A 23,382-nucleotide genomic window follows, 5' to 3' on the forward strand; every position below is an offset into this window, starting at 1 on the left:
CAGAAACAGTCTGAATTGTTTGCAAAAATGTTGCAGGGTAGGTTGTGCTGAGAAGTAATTGTTAAGAAAAGATACGATACGTTGCGCCGTTTGCGAGTTGATTGACAGTGAAGTTAGCCAATCAGGCATTTGCGCGGACGAATTTAAGTGGCCTGCCGGAGACGGTGTCGCCAAATGTATTTATCGAATGTTTATCTAAAACCGGACAAGAGAGCGATACAAAAATTGGACATGAGATGGTATATTCTTTTCATCATAAGAATAAACCCGATGTAAACATCACGACATGTATCCTTCCGCGTGTGCTTGAATCTCATTGGATTTCGTTTTACGTGCAGCGGAAGCCAAGCTGTGCCTACTACAGTCAAGTACGATCATAAGGATAAGTTTTATGCTGTTCCACGCACTTGGACTGAGCGATAATGTGGGACAGCTTTACCGGCGCATTAAACTTGGACAGCACTGGCCAGTAAGCTGGTCCGACTAATCTGCAGTATTGTGAGCAGTTGCAGATGAGATGCAGAAAGGGACGAGCAAAGAAACTATGTAGCTTCGCATGTTATTTAATTTTTAAAGAGAATGAAATAATATTCGGCAGAACTCCAACATTACCGCACGCTTCTTACGTGGCCAGACAGAAAGCACAAATTGCTCTCGATGTCACCTAACATAGAGTTCTAATTACAAACAAAAGTGATGAAAATTCCTAACTTAAACACAGGGTAATTTTTCTGAGCGAGCTATGTGTGACAAAAGCATACTGCAGGTATTTCACCGTACTGTTGAATACTGAAGCCACTGAAGCTATTACAGTCAGTCGTCTGGTAACCTCTCAGCTCCTTCCTTATCATAATCCGAGAAATACATTTCAGTTCTGGGGCGCCACATTTTCTCCTTTCATGATGTGCCTTTCTATATCCCGGCAGAGATCGGCAGTGACATGTGAAAAACTGCGTGCGTTAGTTGCAGTACGTCTGGCAGCTTAACAGTTTTGTTATTTCTCGGGCCAAAACCCTTAACTTGGCTCCAGATCAATTCTGTTGGGTTCATATTGCAATGGCGCGGTGGCAAATGTAATAATGCAGCATTTGCATGGTGTGCTCGATGATGTGAAAATGATTGTAGATATTTCAAACTGAACGAGGAGAAGATAACTAACAGCGAAATGTGCACCAGCGAGCCATGAACTGCACGTATCAATCTATTTCTCTACCGATTCCGCTATACATCCGATGGGTAATTGTATGACCACTGTATCAAATACAGCCATCGGAAAACCTCAAAGCCGATTTTTTTCTCTAAATTTCTCGGCATTTTTTAATCGTGTTGCACACGCGTGTTTCACTACGGAATAGGAAGTAGCTTCAGTGTGTATTCATACTGTGTATTAATAGCACGCCACCAGAGCACAACAGTATAGAGACTGTTGAGTGTACACGAGTTTTGAAGGAAAAAAAAAATCTACGTAACTAAAGCGTGATTAAAAAAAACGTTGGTAGCTGTTAATACGTTAGTTAGAATATCTTAAAGTTTCATCTAACGTAACTTAGTAATAACATATCTAATACAGAAGTAGGACCTACATCCAAGGGCGTAACAACACCACTGTACGTGTGCTACGGCTTCTGACCAGTCATTGCGTTTGTGTTTGTTTACACCAGGTTTATTGGTTCAAATGGCCCTGAGCACTATCGGACTTAACATCGGAGGTCATCAGTCCCCTAGAACTTGGAACTACTTGAACCTAACTAACCTAAGGACATAACACACACCCATGCCCGAGGCAGGATTCGAACCTGCGACCGTAGCGGCCGCGCGGTTCCGGACTGTTGCGCCTAGAACCGCTCGGCCACCCCGGCCGGCGTTGTAAGGATCGAACCAAAGGCTGAGCAGTCTCGTGCGCTGTCATCTACGCTATGACAACTACTGACCCTAACTATACCTGCAGGGCTGGTTGGATCTGCGCACGGAACGGACTGATTGACTAACTTCAATGCTAATTCATTCGGAAAAGGCGCAACGTATCAAATTTTTTTTCTTAACAATTATTTCTCAGCACAATCTACCCTGCAACGCCCTTACAAGCTTTTAAGACTATTTCTGACCACGTATACGTAGATGAGCTCATGCTACGGCGTGACAAGCGGGTGACACTTTTGTCTGCCGGTTCGCGAACAGGCCCGTGACAAAACTGTCAAAGCGTCGCTAGGTTTTGGCGGTCGCGCACACACGGGTGACAAAAGTGTTCCTCTTCCTGCATTCTCGGCTCCCAGTTTGCTTCCTAACTATCGACACAGTGATAAGAAAACATGGCGTCAGCGTCTTCGCACAATGTGACTGTGCACGAAGACGATATCGATAACGATACTCTTATAGAAGAAGTGGAAAAGATATCAATTATTGGAAGGATTATTCAGACATAAATATGAAAATTAAAGGATTGGAAGAGATGAAGAAACCAATCTAACAATACTTTCAAGTGCTTGGGAAAACTTATGTTCAGCTGGGGCAGACAGTAAGTGCAGGTAGAACGCGAAGTAATTCATAAAAATTTCAACACCCATTCGTTCCAAAACAACGAAAAAATTTCTTTGGATGTTGTCGAAGATTATGAAAAACTGTGTAAAACTTTCCACTTACTAGCCTGCCACTCCGAAGAGGTGTGAACCCACTTGGAGCTCTGGTTCTTTCCCAACACAGCTACGACAATTTACAACTACAATACCAATCGTTTCTGCAACTACCTTACTGTGTTTTACCTGCCCACTTTCTGACGGAGGCCCCGTCTGTGGTTCCCTGAGACCCTCTAACCTAAAAAAGTGCCCAGCCGTTCCACACAGCCCCCGCTACCAGTGTAGCCGCCTCCTGTGTGTAGTGGACTCCTGACCTATTAAGCGGAACCCGGAAACCCACCACCCGATGGCGCAAGTCAAGGAATCTGCAGCCTACACGGTCACAAAACCGCCTGAGCCTCTGATTCAGACCCTCCACTCGGCTCTGCTCCAAAGGACCACAGTCGGTTCTATCGACGATGCTGCAGATGGTGAGCTCCGCCTTAATCTCGCAAGCAAGACTGGCAGCCTTTAACATTTCCGCTAGCCGCACGAAACCAGAGAGAATCTCCTCCGATCCAAAGCGACACACGTCATGGTACCGACATGAGCCACCACCTGCAGTTGGCTGCACCCTGAACTCTTCCCCGATCGGCCCACTGCTGTGGCCGCCCCGGGTACTGCCTGCACTGAGGTTGACCCCCTCACCCGTGGTCGAGTGGGAGATCATTTCAAAGTCTGGCAGGCAGCGAAAAACTTTCCGAGGAGCCGATCGTAGGGCCTCCCCGGTTCGTTTAACGAACAGGTTTCTACATCTACATCTACATGACTACTCTGCAATTCACATTTAAGTGCTTGGCAGACGGTTAGTCGAACCACAATCATATCATCTCTCTACCATTCCACTCCCGAACAGCGCGCGGGAAAAACGAACACCTAAACCTTTCTGTTCGAGCTCTGATTTCTCTTATTTTATTTTGATGATCATTCTTACCTATGTAAATATTTTCGCATTCGGAAGAGAAAGTTGGTGACTGAAATTTCGTAAATAGTTCTCGCCGCGACGAAAAACGTCTTTGCTTTAATGACTTCCATCCCAATTCGCGTATCATATCTGCCACACTCTCTCCCCTACTACGTGATAATACAAAACGAGCTGCCCTTTTTTGCACCCTTTCGATGTCCTCCGTCAATCCCACCTGGTAAGGATGCCACACCGCGCAGCAATATTCTAACAGAGGACGAACGAGTGTAGTGTAACCCGTCTCTTTAGTGTACTTATTGCATCTTCTAAGTGTCCTGCCAATGAAACGCAACCTTTGGCTCGCCTTCCCCACATTATTATCTATGTGGTCTTTCCAACTGAAGTTGTTCGTAATTTTAACACCCAGGTACTTAGTTGAATTGACAGCCTTGAGAATTGTACTATTTATCGAGTAATAGAATTCCAACGGATTTCTTTTGGAACTCATGTGGATCACCTCACACTTTTCGTTATTTAGCATCAACTGCCACCTGCCACACCATACAGCAATCTTTTCTAAATCGCTTTGCAACTGATACTGGTCTTCGGATGACCTTACTAGACGGTAAATTACAGCATCATCTGCGAACAACCTAAGAGAACTGCTCAGATTGTCACCCAGGTGATTTATATAGATCAGGAACAGCAGAGGTCCCAGGACGCTTCCCTGGGGAACACCTGATATCACTTCAGTTTTACTCGATGATTTGCCGTCTATTACTACGAACTGCGACCTTCCTGACAGGAAATCACGAATCCAGTCGCACAATTGAGACGATACCCCATAGGCCCGCAGCTTGATTAGAAATCGCTTGTGATGAACGGTGTCAAAAGCTTTCCGGAAATCTAGAAATACGGAATCAACTTGAGATCCCCTGTCGATAGCGGCCATTACTTCGTGCGAATAAAGAGCTAGCTGCGTTGCATAAGAACGATGTTTTCTGAAACCATGCTGATTACGTATCAATAGATCGTTCCCTTCGAGGTGATTCATAATGTTTGAATACAGTATATGCTCCAAAACCCTACTGCAAACCGACGTCAATGATATAGTTCTGTAGTTAGATGGATAACTCCTACTACCCTTCTTAAACACTGGTGCGACCTGCGCAATTTTCCAATCTGTAGGTACAGATCTATCGGTGAGCGAGCGGTTCGGGCGTTATCTGTGGCTGACGATGTCATTGAGCCGGATGCAGTCGTCCACCCTGTTCCCGAGGAAGCTTCTTGGCCCGCAAGGTCTGCGCATTCACAGAGGGTGGGTTTGCTGGTAGTTGGGAGCTCCAGCGTTAGGCGCGTAATGGGGCCCCTTAGGAACATGGCTGCCAAGGAGGGGAACGAAGCCAGTGTGCATACCGCGGGGAGTCATTCCGGATGTGGAAAGGGTGCTTCCGAATGCACACTTCTTGCAGTTCTTTTCTCCGCGTTGCATGCGCGAATGGAAGGGCAAAATACACTTATAAGCGGTGCATTTGAAAGTGCTCTATGATGCGCAATTAAAATTGGTTTGCAGAGTATATATAGATATAGTAGATGTAGATAAGATTAATCTTGTTCCACGAGCAAATGAAAAGCGGAACAGTAAGGAGAATCACCTACAGTATGTGTTATTCTCCCTTTGGAGAGGAGGTTCAGAAGAATGAAGTCAAAGCTGAAAAGGTAGTAGCTTCAACATGCACATCGGTCCTTTCAGCCGCAAGCATAGGTTGACAGGACTGGATATTCGTTTCGGGATTGTGGCTCGATCATAGTCCCAGTTATAACTAAGGAAACATACATCTTGGTAGTTGGTTCATGTCTTATGTGGACTCCTCATAGCGTTGCCGCTACATCGATGTGCGTTTGAAGAAAGATAGCTGACGCTACTCAAAACACTCTGTAACGAGAATGTAAAGACCTAGATGAAAGGTCAAGCATCAGTACGAATTTCGATCCATATCCATAAAGAACAGCATCTTCCTTAGAATAAAAAGTGAACTAGTTAACAGCAGGAAATACCACTTTGCGCCATTGATCCTGTTCTTCATTAACGCTTTAAGTCACAACAATAAACATATTATATGTAATTTTTTGGAACACGTGAGGCAATATTGACCTTACGACTTATCTTAGAAGAAAGATTAAGGAAAGGCAAACCTACGTTTCTAGCATTTGTAGACTTAGAGAAAGCTTTTGACAATGTTGACTGCAATACTCTCTTTCAAATTCTAAAGGTGGCAGGGGTAAAATACAGGGAGCGAAAGGCTATTTACAATTTGTACAGAAACCAGATGGCAGTTATAAGAGTCGAGGGGCATGAAAGGGAAGCAGTGGTTGGGAAGGGAGTGAGACAGGGTTGTAGCCTCTCCCCGATGTTATTCAACCTTTATATTGAGCAAGAAGTAAAGGAAACAAATGAAAAATTCGTAGTAGGTATTAAAATCCATGGAGAAGAAATAAAAACTTTGAGGTTCGCCGATGATATTGTAATTCTGTCAGAGACAGCAGAGGACTTGGAAGAGAAGTTGAACGGAATGGACAGAGTCTTGAAAGGAGGATATAAGGTGAACATCAACAAAAGCTAAATGAATATAATGGAATATAGTCGAATTAAGTCGGGTGATGCTGAGGGAATTAGATTGGGAAATGAGAAGCTTAAAGTAGTAAAGGAGTTTTGCTATTTGGGGAGCAAAATAACTGATGATGGTCGAAGTAGAGAGGATATAAAATGTAGACTGCAAAGAAGTAGTTTCTGAAGAAGAGGAATTTGTTAACATCGAGTATAGATTTAAGTATCAGGAAGTCGTTTCTGAAAGTATTTGTATGGAGTGTAGCCATGTGTGGAAGTGAAACATGGACGATAAATAGTTTGGACAGAAAGAGAATAGAAGCTTTCGAAATGTGGTGCTACTGAAGAATGCTGAAGATTAGGTGGGTAGATCACATAAGTAATGAGGAGGTATTGAATAGAATATGGGAGAAGAGGAGTTTGTGGCACAACTTGACAAGAAGAAGGGACCGGTTGGTAGGGCATGTTCTGAGGCATCAACGGATCACAAATTTAGCATCGGAGGGCAGCGTGGAGGGTAAAAATCGTATAGGGAGACCAAGAGATGAATTCATTAAGCAGATTCAGAAGGATGTAGGTTGCAGTAAATACTGGGAGATGAAGAAGCTTGCACAGGATAGAGTGCATGGAGAGCTGCATCAAACCAGTCTCAGGACTGAAGACCACAACAACAAACAACACATGTAATTTTTAAATTATTCGCAAAAGTAACCTTTATTATCACAGTAAGGAACCAGTACAAGAAGATATTGCCAAAAAAATAAACGCTCAATTGTTTTAAGGAAGTGGAAGCACTACGATACTTTGTTTTCAACCGTCCAACATTTAATGCGATATATTTGAAAGTAAATTCGTATCTTCCCTAGACACTATCCCATATCTTGAAACTCCCATGACCCCATAATGTCCAAAACAAATTATAGTCCTACATAAAAAGTAAAATTGGGCCTAAAGTTTAGCAACTTTTGTATAATAACTACATACTACCCTAGAGATTTCATTTCGAAACCACCCATGGAACCAGCAGTACAAACTCAGATTTACGTTACAATAGTTTTAGATATACTTACGTTCACTAGCAGTGATCTCCTTAACATGGCCACTATACAAAAAAAAAAAATACCCGCATGTCACAATCTCTTCGAACCACGTAGCACAATATCCGCGCCTACTGTTGCTTTGAACGCTGTTAAGTGACTGCTACGAGACAGTTTCTGCGTCAGTCCATTGTTTATTTTGTCATTACTCTGTTAGATGGTTCATACACTCATCTTCAGGTGTTTGTTTGTTTGTTTTCAATACAGTCCAGAGACAGGTAGTGCTATTTTCATTGTTTTCTACAAGAAGTGGCTTGCAATCGCAGTTTAGTCAATAGTCAGCCGCCTTTAGTGAATTAGCAGTCTAGTTAAAAGTTGATTAACTCTCTTCAGTAAATTGATTCCTTAGAATGGGTAGGATGTGTGACTGCTGTGTACGGACGCAGGAGGAGCTGGCCACTGTTCGCGAACAGCTGAACGTGTTGATGGCCGCGGTCAGCCGTCTTCAGGCTGCTGCCTCGGAGTGTAGCGGCAGTGGGGAGTCTGGTGCGTCGCATCGTACACCCCAGGTGTTACATGCTTCACCCACTGTCCCTGCTGTCGAGACATCTTCGCGGGTAGCGGGCGCGGTTGGGCCACCCTCTCCCCAAGGGGAGTGGCGGGTTCAGCGGCGTTCGCGGCGCACGAGGCTGGCCGTGTGGCATCGCCCGCTCTGCCTGTGAGTGGACATGTGGCTGCTCCTTCAGCAAGGTCCGAGCAGGCACACGGGGGGAGGGGTTTATTAGTTATTGGGAGCTCCAACGTTAGGCGGGTGATGGAGCCCCTTAGGGAAATAGCGGAAAGGTCGGGGAAGAAGGCCAGTGTCTGCTTGCCGGGGTGTCTCATCCGAGATGTGGAGGAGGCCCTACCGGCGGCGATAGAAAGCACTGGTTGCATCCGACTGCAAATTGTTGCTCATGTCGGCACCAATGACTCCTGCCGTCTGGGTTCAGAGGTCATCCTCAGTTCGTACAGGCGATTGGCGGAATTGGTGAAGTCGGAAAGCCTCGCTCGCGGGGTGGAATCAGAGCTAACTATTTGTAGTATCGTTCCCAGAACCGATCGCGGTCCTCTGGTTTGGAGCCGAGTGGAAGGCTTAAACCAGAGGCTCAGACGATTCTGCGGAGATCTGGGGTGCAAATTTCTCGACCTCCGCTATTGGGTGGAGAAATGTAGGGTCCCCCTGAATACGTCAGGCGTGCACTACACGCCGGAAGCGGCTACAAGGGTAGCGGAGTACGTGTGGAGTGCACATGGGGGTTTTTTAGGTTAGAGAATTACCTCCCTAGGCCCGACAAGACGCCTCCTGAGACACGGCAAGGTAGGAGTAGGCAAAATGCAACAGGGAATAACAATATTAATGTGCTAATAGTAAACTGCAGGAGCGTCTATAGAAAGGTCCCAGAACTGCTCTCATTAATAAACGGTCAAAACGCCCATATAGTACTAGGGACAGAAAGTTGGCTGAAACCAGACGTAAACAGTAATGAAATCCTAAACTCAGATTGGAATGTATACCGCAGAGACAGGCTGGACAGTGAAGGAGGGGGAGGCGTGTTTATAGCGTTAAGAAGTGCAATAGTATCGAAGGAAATTGACGGAGATCCGAAATGTGAAATGTTTTGGGTGAAGGTCACGGTTAAAGCAGGCTCATACATGGTAATTGGATGTCTCTATAGGCCACCTGGCTCAGCAGCTGTTGTGGCTGAGCACCTGAAGGATAATTTGGAAAATATTTCGAGTAAATTTCCCCACCATGTTATAGTTCTGGGTGGAGATTTTAATTTGCCGGTTATAGACTGGGAGACTCAAACGTTCATAACGGGTGGCAGGGACAAAGAATCCAGTGAAATTTTTTTAAGTGCTTTGTCTGAAAACTACCTTGAGCAGTTAAACAGAGAACCGACTCGTGGCGATAACATATTAGACCTTCTGGTGACAAACAGACTCGAACTATTTGAAAAAGTTAACGCAGAACAGGGAATCAGCGATCATAAAGCGGTTACGGCATCGATGATTTCAGCCGTAAATAGAAATATTAAAAAAGGTAGGAAGATTTTTCTGTTTAGCAAAAGTGACAAAAAGCAGATTACAGAGTACCTGACGGCTCAACACAAAAGTTTTGTCTCAAGTACAGATAATGTCGAGGATCAGTGGACAAAGTTCAAAACCATCGTACACTATGCGTTAGATGAGTATGTGCCAAGCAAGATCTTAAGAGATGGAAAAGAGCCACCGTGGTACAACAACCGAGTTAGAAAACTGCTGTAGAAGCAATGGGAACTTCACAGCAAACATAAACATACCCAAAGCCTTGCAGACAAACAAAAACTACGCGAAGCGAAATGTAGTGTGAGGAGGGCTATGCGAGAGGCGTTCAATGAATTCGAAAGTAAAGTTCTATGTACTGACTTGGCAGAAAATCCTAAGAAATTTTGGTCTTATGTTAAAGCGGTAGGTGGATCAAAACAAAATGCCCAGACACTGTGTGAAGAAAATGGTACTGAAACAGAGGATGACAGACTAAAGGCCGAAATCTAAATGTCTTTTTCCAAAGCTGTTTCACAGAGGAAGACTGCACTGTAGTTCCTTCTCTAGATTGTCGCACAGACGACAAAATGGTAGATATCGAAATAGACGACAGAGGGATGGAGAAACAATTAAAATCGCTCAAAAGAGGAAAGGCCGCTGGACCTGATGGGATACCAGTTCGATTTTACACAGAGTACGCGAAGGAACTTGCCCCCCTTCTTACAGCGGTGTTCCGTAGGTCTCTACAGATTGAGGGGTGTCGCAGTGTCTAAGAACACGACACTTAGTATCATCCGAAGAGAGACAAATTACCGTTACGCTAGACCACACTGTACTACCCCAGCCTGGTACTGTCCAGTTTGTGTGTTGTTTGGTTCACTGAAGATGTGTTGCTCTAAGTGAAACGCCATCCCTTGTAGTCACGTTGGGCAGTCCTCTTTGGCTCACTGAAGACGTGTTTCTGCAAGAGATACGCCATTCGCTGTAGACACGTTCAGCAGTGGTCGTTGATCCGCCAACAAATCGGGAAACTTCGTTAGTAGTGTGCCCTTGGGCTCGTCCAAACACTATACTTCTTCCTGCCATTGTGTCATATCTGCACTTCAACACACCTTACTGCGCTGTCTCCATACAAACAGATGGTACATGCACATCGCAGTAAGTACTGGGAGATGAAGCAGCTTGCACAGGATAGAGTAGCATGGAGAGCTGCATCAAACATGTGTAGACAAATGTATTCGCCCAACTTCATTAGTCTACATTAATTAGTTTTCGGTGTTGCGATTTTTTTCCGCCATTGTACTGACATGAGATTACTTAAATGGCTGGGCTAAAAGGGGAAATCAAGAAATACAAAAGTACAAAGATTATACAAACTGCTTGGAACAGAAGAAACAAAAAATCCCTCTCGGTAAAACGATAACCGCGACGTCTTAACTCAGCTTTTAAAAGAGAAATCCTTTAAATATCTGAAACGATTTGCGCGGCTGCAGAGATTTCGGAAGGGCAAGAAGGAAGGACACGCTGTATAAATTGAAATGCGCTTCTCAAATGCGCACAGCGGATTATACGAGGTAAACCTGAACTCCACTGATAAAACTTCGGAGAGTGTTCAGTGATATTTTCTGAATATTTTGGTATGTGGTACCAGTAGTCACCTATGACTCGTTGCTGAAAATGCTGTCATTATGGTTTACTTACTTTATTACGCCAGTTACCTTTGTTTCTGTGAAAATAGATTGACAACAGTGAAGAAGCCTGCACTATGCAATCATCGGACTGTACAACACGCAAAACAGTGTGGTGCAACAACCTCCAGGCTGACGCTGCAGTACTGTGATGCGACCGCAGTCGCTGGGAACCGTGCCGTGTGTGCCGCATCCGTGGGGCCCGCACACGAGCTGCATGTCAGCCGACTGCTTATCAATAAACCAGTGTGTAGCACTACTGTGTATCACTGTTAGTGTACAAGTAATACTGGTGAAAAAAAGAGACAGAACCGAGCAGTATGGAATACAAGCTTGATAGCAAAGAGTGAAGCATGCATTACAGTCGTAAACAGCAAGTACCGCGTTTAATTTAATAGATCTACACTCCTGGAAATTGAAATAAGAACACCGTGAATTCATTGTCCCAGGAAGGGGAAACTTTATTGACACATTCCTGGGGTCAGATACATCACATGATCACACTGACAGAACCACAGGCACATAGACACAGGCAACAGAGCATGCACAATGTCGGCACTAGTACAGTGTATATCCACCTTTCGCAGCAATGCAGGCTGCCATTCTCCCATGGAGACGATCGTAGAGATGCTGGATGTAGTCCTGTGGAACGGCTTGCCATGCCATTTCCACCTGGCGCCTCAGTTGGACCAGCGTTCGTGCTGGACGTGCAGACCGCGTGAGACGACGCTTCATCCAGTCCCAAACATGCTCAATGGGGGACAGATCCGGAGATCTTGCTGGCCAGGGTAGTTGACTTACACCTTCTAGAGCACGTTGGGTGGCACGGGATACATGCGGACGTGCATTGTCCTGTTGGAACAGCAAGTTCCCTTGCCGGTCTAGGAATGGTAGAACGATGGGTTCGATGACGGTTTGGATGTACCGTGCACTATTCAGTGTCCCCTCGACGATCACCAGTGGTGTACGGCCAGTGTAGGAGATCGCTCCCCACACCATGATGCCGGGTGTTGGCCCTGTGTGCCTCGGTCGTATGCAGTCCTGATTGTGGCGCTCACCTGCACGGCGCCAAACACGCATACGACCATCATTGGCACCAAGGCAGAAGCGACTCTCATCGCTGAAGACGACACGTCTCCATTCGTCCCTCCATTCACGCCTGTCGCGACACCACTGGAGGCGGGCTGCACGATGTTGGGGCGTGAGCGGAAGACGGCCTAACGGTGTGCGGGACCGTAGCCCAGCTTCATGGAGACGGTTGTGAATGGTCCTCGCCGATACCCCAGGAGCAACAGTGTCCCTAATTTGCTGGGAAGTGGCGGTGCGGTCCCCTACGGCACTGCGTAGGATCCTACGGTCTTGGCGTGCATCCGTGCGTCGCTGCGGTCCGGTCCCAGGTCGACGGGCACGTGCACCTTCCGCCGACCACTGGCGACAACATCGATGTACTGTGGAGACCTCACGCCCCACGTGTTGAGCAATTCGGCGGTACGTCCACCCGGCCTCCCGCATGCCCACTATACGCCCTCGCTCAAAGTCCGTCAACTGCACATACGGTTCACGTCCACGCTGTCGCGGTATGCTACCAGTGTTAAAGACTGCGATGGAGCTCCGTATGCCACGGCAAACTGGCTGACACTGACGGCGGCGGTGCACAAATGCTGCGCAGCTAGCGCCATTCGACGGCCAACACCGCGGTTCCTGGTGTGTCCGCTGTGCCGTGCGTGTGCTCAGTGCTTGTACAGCCCTCTCGCAGTGTCCGGAGCAAGTATGGTGGGTCTGACACACCGGTGTCAATGTGTTCTTTTTACCATTTCCAGGAGTGTATTTCCAAAAAAAAGGCGCTCGGAGTATATCGCGACCTTTGCACTGTTGTCCACATACACTGACAGAAAAAATAACAGCACAAAAAAATAATTAATGTAGAGAATGAAATTGTGGGAATACATTTGTCTAGGTAACATATGCAAGTCATCAACGAGTAACTAACAAGATCATGGTTAATGTAAGCGAGAGATAAGCCACTGCAAATGAGAAATGCTGGCGCATTAATAACCGGTGTAAACGCCAAAATGTTGAATACACGCATGCGAACGTGCATGCATTGTGCTGTACAGGTGCCGGACGTCAGTTTGTGGGACGGAGTTCCACGCCCGTCGCACTTGCTCGGTCAGAAGTGGGACGGTTAATGCTGGTTGTGGATGACGCCGGAGTTATCGTCCGATGATACCCCATACGTGCTCGACTGGAGACAGATCTGGTGATCGAGCAGGCCAAGGCAACATGTATGTCCAACTCTCAGAGTATGTTGGGTTACAACATCGGTATGTGGGCGACCGTTATCCTGTTGGAAAAACCCCCGTAGGCTGCGGCTCATGATTGGCAGCACAACAGGTCGAATCACCAGATTGATGTACAGGTCTGCAGTCAGGGTACGCGGGATGACCACGGAGTGCTCCTGCTCTCATACGAAATTGCGCCCCAGACCGTAAACTCCAGGTGTGGGTCCAGACAGGTTGGTAGCAGGTCCTCAACAGGCATCCTCCTAATCAATGCACGGCCCATCACTGGCGCCACCAGCTTTCATCAGAAAACACAAGAGATCGCCACCCTGCCTTCCAATGAGCTCTCGCTTGATACAACTGAAGTCTCAAATTGCGGTTGTTTGGGGGCAGTGGAATACACGGAGCTATCCTTCAAGTAACCGATTTTTAACTAACCGTCGTGTCACCGCGGTGCCAACTGCTGCCCATATTGCTGCTACAGATGCAGTTGTGATGCGATGCGACGCGCCAGAGCCACACGCCGGACGTAGGGTGTTTTCCCCCGGTAGTGCCACCTGGCCCTCAGGAGCCCAGTCTTTTTGCGACCGTATATTCTCGTAACCAGCGCTGCCAGCATCAGGTACAGTGGCTACATTCCTTCGCCGCCCGGAGTGGCCGAGCGGTTAAAGGCGCTACAGTCTGGAACCGCACGACCGCTACGGTCGCAGGTTCGAATCCTGCCTCGGGCATGGATGTGTGTGATGTCCTTAGGTTAGTTAGGTTTAAGTAGTTCTAAGTTCTAGGGGACTTATGACCACAGCAGTTGAGTCCCATAGTGCTCAGAGCCATTTGAGCTACATTCCTTCCAGGTCTGTCTGAAATATCGCGGAAGGAACATAGAGCTTCACGTAGCCCTATTACACGACCTCGTTCAAACTTTGTCGTCTTAAAGGGCATTCTTGACTAATATCACCCCGTTCAGTCTCAAATATAACTAATGCTCACAACCGTTACTTTGTCTGTGTCAAAGGGGACCACACGCTGCCCATCTAACCCATGTTAATTTAGGCAAGTATTTGACCCATTTCTGAACAAACTATTCGATGCAGGATCTTAATATTTTTACTGTATGTTACATGATGCTAATAGAGTCAACTGTACTAAAATCTACTTTATCCATTTTATAGTTTTTAAGAAATACTTTTTTAAAATTTATTAACAAAAAATATTAAGTTTTTTCTGCAGAAAACTTCCTAATGGAGGAATATTAATGAATGTAGTACCAGAGGTGGCTTTTTATGTTATGCAGAGTAACTGAAAATTCCATTCATTTATCTATGATTGTTTATGATATAATGGGGCATATGTACTGAAAATTTTAGTTTGCGGGAAATAGACTTTAATGAAAAAGCTTTCGAAATTTGTTACTTACAGTTAATTAAAACTGTCCTGCTGCATATGATGGCCCTTCTTTGGCCTCTAGCAGGTCTTCCAGCTTCTTTTTCACCTTCCCAGATGTTTGTCTTGCTTTCTTAGCCATATTAGATTGCATTGCTGGAAAGGCGTATGCAAGGATAATCCTGAAGAGACTGGAAACCTTGGCTGCTCGGATCTACCCTGAGTCACAGTGCGGATTTCGTTGTGGCAGATCCACAAGTGACATGATATTCACATTGCGCCAACTACAAGAGAAGTGCCGCAAACACAGAGTGTCATTATATGTGGCTTTTGTTGACCTCAACAAAGCCTTTGACACCATCAGTTGGGAGGGACTCTACAGCATATTGGAAAAAATTGGAAGTCCCCCAACTTTGCTGTCTTTTGAGAGGTGGCATGAGCCCCCTCTCATTTTCTATCTTACGATTTTCCTCTCTAATTGCATGCAGTGAAAAGTCGCTATTCCTTCACACGCGGACTTCCCACGCAGCATCTCTCGTCACCCGGGTGGTCCGGTGACAGGCGGGCTCTGCTGATCTGGAAAGGGTTAAGCCGACGGGTGTGAGGAAGTCGAGTGAATGCTTTGCAGACGCCGACATTGTCAAAAGACACGCCCGGAGGGGTCTGAAGTAGCGGCTGGGCTAGAGGTTCCGTTACTTCGCAGAAACTTAGCGAAAACACTTTCTGGCGGGCTACCAGCGAGGCGTGGGAATGACTCGTGTACCCAGGCAGTTGTGGCGGGAAAATTCCCGCGCTTTCTGCAAAATAGTAACTGTGATTGGCTTGCTCAGGGCATAGCTCCGTGACGTAGCAAAATCAGCGCAGAAATTGGCGCCAAGAATCTCCATTGGTGGAATGGTAGTGCTCCGGCAATAGAGTGGAATTTTCCGCCGGTTTTCGAGTTGGTGATTGGAACGTTTAACCACGGCCACTGTCGTGGGGGCGGGAATGTTGTGTGTTCGGCCTGTACGGGTGCTCGGAGTAGTCGGCTCTCGCCTTTCGGTCGAGGACGTCGAAGCAACCAGCCATCGCCTCCGGTACGCCAAATCGTGTTCTTGCAGTTAAGAAGACAGATTGGTAAGGTATGTCCGCAGCACCGGCAGACGGATTTTCCTAGGTGATAATCAGAGCCCAGCAGAGCGCGCCTGTTCGTCTTTTTCTAACTTTGTTCTGTCTTGGGTAGCAGCAATTAATGTTGGGTTGGCTATGTGTTTTCTCTTAAGATTTGAGTTGCAAGGAATTGGCTCCACATACCACTTCGTCATAATCCTCACAATCTAGTTTAGGGACAACTTCACATTCACAGCGTTTGTTTGAGTATCCAATTTGAGCCAATTTGATGTATTGTAAATGTTTCATGTGTTTTTGTTTATTATTTTGTGTTTAGTCTTAATAAATCATATTGTTATTTTGGACAGAACTTTCATTCTGTTAATCGGTAGAGCACCCCTATCATTCCTCACTATGTTAATGAAACCTTCGTTTATTTAACTTATTTATCAAATTAAATTATTGCAGGTGCCAAACTCTCTTCTACTCCACTGGCAGGGTTGATTAGAGTTAGTTCGCGTATTTTTTTTTAATCCTTGTGCAACAGCAAAAGTCGGAGTTAGAATAGGGGGGGCTTAGAGCATCATTTACATATGTAGATTCTAGAAGAATTTAGTGTTAAATACACTGCTAGCCCCGGCACCTCGCACTTTAATAAGATCTTTTCACGACAATATGCGTGGCTCTGTAATCTTCGATGGCAGTACATCTAAACCATTCAGTATGAACTGTGGTGCAAGACAAGGCTGTGTGTTGGCACCTACACTTTTTGGAATTTTCCTCTCGGGTCTGCTCCAAGTGGCTTTCGACAATTGCAATGTTGGAGTACATCTGCATACTAGGAAAGATGGAAGGCTTTTCAATGTCAGTCTTCTGAAGAGTAAGACAAAGCGCTACGAGATAGTCGCTCGTGAACTCCTGTATGCTGATGATGCTGCAATTGTTGCGAACTCCGCAGAAGAGCTGCAAGATTTAGTCACGCATGCCACCTATTCTCGATGAGTGTAAACAGCAGTAAGACCGTAATTATGGTTCAGGGTGCTAACACAAAGCCGAATATCACACTAGATGGCACTACTCTGCAAGTCGTAGATAACTTCTGCTATCTCGGATCTACTATAGAATCAAACATGTCTGTTGACAAGGAAATTGATGCACGCATTGGAAGAGCTGCGACAACTTTTGTCAAACTCTCTACACGTGTTTGGAAAAACAACTAACTCTTTTTGACCACCAAAATTCTTGTATATCAAACTTGCGTCCTCAGCATCCTTTTGTATGCATCGGAAACATGGACTACCTATGCCAAACAAGAACGTCGCCTAAATGCTTTCCACATACTGTGCCTGAGATCCATCCTCGGAGTAATGTGGAAGGACCGAGTGACCAACGAAGCAGTGCTATCTAAAACTAACTGCAACAGCATTTCAGCTGTCTTGGAGCAGAGACGACTCCGCTGGCTGGGACACGTCCACCGTATGGATCCTGACAGATTACCACGTGAGGTGATGCTTGGAGAGACCTCTATAGCCAAAAGACCTGTAGGACGTCGTGTAGCGAGGTTCAATGACTCCTGTAAACGAGACATGGAGAGCTTTGGAATCGACACAAACAGATGGGAGCCACGGGCTAGCATGAGACCAGAGTGGCGTGATGATATATCATCTGGAATGTCGAAGCACGATGAAGGCTTGTTAGACAGATTAAGGCAGAAAAAGTTTCACAGTGCAACTACTGCTCCTGCCTCAGCAGCCAGATAGACTTGTGACAATTGCGGCAAGAGATGCCGTGCTTCCATTGGCTTGACAAGTCATATGAAAAAATGCAACTCATAAACACACATACACTGCAACAATCATCTACCAAGATGTCGCGGCCAATATATATAGATGCAGACCTGTCCGCATCGGCTATCCTCATTTTATCGCAATGTTGCAGCCCAGTGATCACATTTTCACCAGGATTAATTCCCAGCTTTTTCAGTACCCTACACTTTCCAATACTACCACAACTGAAAATAATAACAGCATCATGAACTCCTAGTTTCATTATATGCATGCCTACAAATACAGTTTTAGGAAGGCGGTTCCAAATTATGCTGTTGAAACACTCATTTGGGTTCTGTGTCTGCCCATGCAGACATTTCCTTATAAGGTCAGGATGCGCTAAGTCTCTGAAAATAGGTTTAATTGCTGTAATAACAGCAGCAGGAAGAGAATGCTGGTGGGAATAAGATTCGCCAGTTGCCTGGGCCCTACTGTATTTGCACCACGAATTTTCTCCTGACGGACACAATCCACGACATGGCTTATCATCAGTAGAGGACTAAATGGAAGAATATGGCCCAAACATCTCTCTTCACTGGCTCCAGATTTTCTTTACTTCTCCTAATTGCCCACCCATAGTATACCTGCAAGTTTTCTATAACAACTACTCGCAATCACACTTGAACAAAACTAACCGCGTGTTTGAAAGCGTGTTGTTTACAAACAGCAGAAACAAAAGAATACCGACCGTTGCATTCCAAGGATAGTCAACACACTCGGGAGTAAAAAAAAAAGTCCCTAACGTGTAATGGAGGGGATATAAAGATCTAAAATATATGCAGAAAAGTGGGTGACAGAAAAGTGGGCGTGGCACATAAACACAAGTGGTAGGAAAATGCTCTTTAAATGCTCGAAAATCCTTTTTAGAGTACTTACATAAAACCTTAATCAATCGAAATATGAAGAAAACCGAAAATCGGTGTGGTCCCCTTAAAGCAAACCTGATTTTCATCCTCGTAGTGGCGCTACTACCGACTGTCGGAAAATTTGAACAGACACCGTTTTTCAGATGTAGAAACACGCCTACCAGCTCAAAACAGCTTCTTGGTGTTGCGATTTTTGTCCCTTCAGTGTATTTCGATTTGGTCACTTGGAAGCTTTCCCCGAATACGAAAATTACCGTTTGATTGCTGAATCCAGATCAGATGCCTTCCAATATTTTATTCGGAGGCCAGTATTTTCCGCTGTTTGATGAAGTTGTTCTGTAGACTGGATTGCTTTTTGTCTGTTGTCGGAAAAGACAGCAGTATCATCGGCAAATGCACGGCTGTGAAGGTAAGTTCGGTGGGTCGGAAGTATTGTCCTTTAATTCCTTTAACCATTTTCTGATTACCTCCTCCAGAACTAAATTGAACAATTGTGGTTATAAGCCATCTCCCTGTCTCATCTCTCTCTTGATCTCGATTGGTACAAAAGCTCCTCAAAAAATGTTGCTTCTGATGTGTGAAAGTTATGTTTTGTTCGATGAATTACTTTTTTCCCCCTTTTTATCAGCTTGAAATTACTTTACTCCAGATATTTATATTGCAAAAGTTAAAGAAATTACTTTCGATTTCGACTGACAACTTACCTCTGTCGTAAATGCATAAAAAGTAACTGTCTTCGTTCGTGCTTTGCTTCTCTCCCTTACACGCCCGTCGCAAACGGCGCAAACGGATGCCTCTCGGTGAAAGGGAAACACGTGCGTGAAAGATAAAACACCCTGACTGGTATTACATACACACTCATGTACAAAAATTTAAAAAGTTTAAAAATTTTTGGATAAATTCCATTACTTTCAACTTTGCCTCTAAATCGTCGTGCACATTAATCGTTTTTGACTATTGGTACCGTACGACTGGCCGCGTCTCATTAATGGAAAGATGATAGAGTAGATGTTTTGGTATTGCCTTCCTCAGTTCTGTAGATTTATAGAATTGTATTAAGTAGAAGAGTAATGAGTGATCGTATGCCGCTTCTGTGTGTTTGTGTCAAAAAAAGAAATGAAAGCAAGGGAGAGTTGAAGACATAGCGTACTTTCGGATCTCGCTTAGGCAGTGGCGAAGCTGACCGCCTTAACTCCCCCATAGGATGCACGGATCTGAATCACCAAACATCCTGTTGCTTCATTTTATAAGAGACCGGTTGTTGTTGTTGTGGTCTTCAGTCCTGAGACTGGTTTGATGCAGCTCTCCATGCTACTCTATCCTGTGCAAGCTTCTTCATATCCCAGTACCTACTGCAGCCTACATCCTTCTGATCCTGCTTAGTGTATTCATCTCTTGGCCTCCCTCTACGATACCCTCCTTTCAAGACACTGTCCATTCCGTTCAACTGCTCTTCCAAGTCCTTTGCTCTCTCTGACAGAATTATAATGTCATCGGCGAACCTCAAAGTTTTTATTTCTTCTCCATGGATTTTAATACCTACTCCGAACTTTTCTTTTGTTTCCTTTATTGCTTGCTCACTATACAGATTGAATAACATCGGGGAGAGGCTACAACCCTGTCTCAGTCCCTTCCCAACCACTGCTTCCCTTTCATGTCCCTCGACTCTTATAACTGCCATCTGCTTTCTGTACAAATTGTAAATAGCCTTCCGCTCCCTGTATTTTACCCCTGCCACCTTCAGAATTTGAAACAGAGAACTCCAATCAACATTGTCAAAAGCTTTCTCTAAGTCTACAAATGCTAGAAACGTAGGTTTGGCTTTCCTTGATCTTTCTTCTAAGGTAACTCGTAGGGTCAGCATTGCCTCACGTGTTCCAACATTTCTACGGAGAGACCGGTAAAATTATTAAAATGTAACCCAACATTTAGGCAGACGACTTTGAAAGGCTTGCAGTCACTTTCTCAAACCTTGCCAGCGGTGTTCCAGTGTACAGTTCTTTTTTACGTCAGAGAAAGGATTCCGAGCTTGACAGCAACATCGATAACGGATGGATGTCTGCGAAGTGCTGCATTAAATGAAGGTTACGCCTGTAGAAGTGGCGACTGTGAAAATAGATAACATTTTTTGGAAATCGTTGTTCAAATGATAATGGAAAGCCATCGTCCGTAGTGTTACGACTGCCAAGATCTTTATTTACTGTTTGCCTTCGACTGACGAAACCGGGCGAAACGGTACTGCAGTCATCCTCTCGCAGAACGCCGCAGCGTCATTGTTGGCCGACGCCGCGCGGCGTTCGGTAGTTTCCGGTGAACTTCGTGAGTCCCCGCCAGCCGCCAACCGCTGCGCTGGGTGTTGTGCCCTTCGCGCGCTCAGTACGAGTTCGGCTGGCAAAGATTGCATATGAAGTGTGGCCTAGGAGGATACACGCGCCGCGCGGCAATGTGCGGCGTCGATCGTAATCTTAGCTGACAGCGAAAGGAAGGGCGATCGACTTTGCGATATGGCAGAAGCGGAAGTGGCTGTCAAGTCGGGGGCGGCGTCGGAGCCGGAGGCGGCGGCGGCGCCGGTCCCCACTACGACCATCAGCACGATTTCGCTGCAGAGCGGAGACACGCGGCTCGTCATCGCGCTGCTACAAGTAAGTGCGTGCGTGTGGACACGCCCACCGCGCGGCGACCACGTGCGGGGCGCGCATTGCTGCCACCTGCTGCTTAATCGAGGCGCCAACGTCGCCCCCAACCGAGCTCGCGTTCGCCAACGTTCTGCCACCGTGCGAACCGTTACAGCTGTTTGTCCATTTATCTGCGGGCGAATTTTGCGTCCCAGTTCATTTGCTTACTGCCATCAGTCGTAAGGGTTACTGAAACTTTCGATTTACCCTTGACGAGAACTGCTTCTGGAAATACTAAAAATCTTCGAAAAATCTACAGTGACAGATTTTGTGTGCAGAATACTTTCGATTTGCACTCTTTTTCCTTTCTCTATAATATAATATCGACAGTGACGCTCCAACTTTCTAGTCATCTCCTATTTCACTGAAAGGCAACTTTGTCTTGCATATTATGTGAAGTAACGCTTCACCTTGTGGCTGTGGTCTCGCAAATGTTGCACTAGAACAGGAAGCAAATACGTAATGTTGTAGTAAAAAGTGTGTAGTTTCCGTTTTGTGCCTGACAAGAAAGAAAAAAAAAAAACTGTATGAATAGAGGATGCAAAATCTTATGCGACATTTCATGGATGCTGTAGTATTGTAGTGACAAGAAGTTACGTAGTTCCTCCAACCGCTTTGGTTTATAAAGTTTAAGTATTTGAGTAGGGCTGCAAGTAAAGAAACACAACAAATGAAGTATTTGAGACATATTCCGCCTATGCAAAACACCGTTTTTTTTTTTGTTTTTCTTTACCCAGACACTCTGGTAGCTTTACAACCACCACAAATTTTTACAGCCCGTAATTGTTTTTGATTGTGTACCCTTGTTTCCTGTTATTTTCGATCCGCTAAGACACGTATTTTATTAGTTAACAGAAGTTTTTATTGTTACACATATGTTTTTATTAATTTTGTCACATAACCTCAAGGTGTCTTGCATAAGGTGGAATGTTTCCCCATTTTTTCCTCATCAGCATTGAAAGAAAGAAGAACATCAATAACCAACCCGCGAAGTATTTGTTTATAAAATTTAGAGTTGTTTCGGAAAAAGCACAAAACTTTATTTTTTCGAAAGCTGTACAATAAATTACAAGAATGGTCGTAATGTCGCCTATATTAGGGCATAAATTTTTGTGTGCATCAGCTGTTCTCCAGACAAGTTTCATAGGAGAACTGGTGTTTACTTACTTTGTGAACAACAGAACTGAAGAAAGCGTAGATATTGCTGTGAGGAAACCACGCTCATGCGAGGCCCAACATAAATGAGATCATATAAAGTGATTCTTCACATACGAAAATGTGTTCAAACTAAAGGAGCAACACGACAGATGTACCGCTTAGTATTAATGCTGTCCATGACGTCAGTCATTAACTTCGCCTAGGCTCCTGACTGCCATGATATTCATCTTGCGTGTAGGCAGTACACACTACGAGTAATTTGATACGCCATAGCTTTCCGTGACTGATATCGCGTATAGGGTGCTTGTGTTGCATATTCATTACCAAGGTTTAAACTTTATCATCATTTGCCAATTGCACTGAACAGACAATTGTATGCAAGCGTATGATAAGCAGTCATCGAATGCGGGTAAATCTTAATACAGTGTGTGGTAAAATAAAACACCTACCTTAGACTACGCGCTCTGCAGTGAGTAATGGTGTAGACAGAACACAGTCTCTGCTTCGTGAGGATTATGCAAACACTATTTTTGACGTCGTTGCGGAAGAATGACTCGAGAAGCTAGTAGGTAATAGTGCGAACTGTGGAATGCAGCTGAAAGTAGTCTCGCATGTAAACAACTGTAGTAACTTTGGAGAAGATAGAGAACATCAAGAGAACGGATCAGGATGTTAAGTTCCTTCCCGTCCGAATATATGAATATTCTACTATGCTGCTTCTCTGTTCAGTTTATTCCGTTTGTTGACATTAAAATATATATAATTTATAACATGGTATTTTCAGCGACCGCTACACGTCACAAATTGTTGTTGATTAAGTAAATTATTTAATAAAGCAACGTGTTTCGAGGCACAGACTTCACCTTCATGCCACAATTGCAATCGTTACTTCGCGGAACATGGGTACAAAGTTTTTGGTTTATGCCGGACCGGGGCCGTATACAGCAATTCGAAAGTCAATCTTACTGTACTAATGTTACGGTACATTAAGCAAGTTTTGAGCGACGAAACGCAGGTAAATTTGCAAATCGATTAACTCCTTTTGCAAAATATGTTAATTGGGCTGAAATTAATGCTCAGCGAATGGCACCATTTATATGTGCATCGCTTGGATTTTACGTGGAGAAACATGCAAAAAAAAACACGTTTTTCTGAGAGGCTTTTGGCTGTACGACGAATTTTTTTTC

At 45.1% G+C, this 23,382-nt stretch overlaps 1 protein-coding gene across 2 annotated transcripts in view; it reads left to right on the top strand.

Moving 5' to 3' along the window:
- LOC126187459 (titin) overlaps positions 1 to 23,382 on the top strand; it is a 947,541-nt gene that overhangs the window by 268,289 nt on the left and 655,870 nt on the right. The window contains exon 1 of one of the 2 annotated variants that reach the window (XM_049928553.1): positions 20,756 to 21,004. The exons of the other annotated variant lie outside the window; for it this stretch is intronic. Coding sequence (XP_049784510.1) covers positions 20,867 to 21,004 — 138 coding nt within the window. The 5' untranslated portion in view covers positions 20,756 to 20,866. Of the gene's footprint in view, positions 1 to 20,755; positions 21,005 to 23,382 lie in introns of those variants that run through there. 2 annotated transcript variants of the gene reach the window in all.

The sequence above is a fragment of the Schistocerca cancellata genome, chromosome 5 (genome assembly GCF_023864275.1).
Source record: "Schistocerca cancellata isolate TAMUIC-IGC-003103 chromosome 5, iqSchCanc2.1, whole genome shotgun sequence".
Taxonomy (NCBI): domain Eukaryota; kingdom Metazoa; phylum Arthropoda; class Insecta; order Orthoptera; family Acrididae; genus Schistocerca; species Schistocerca cancellata.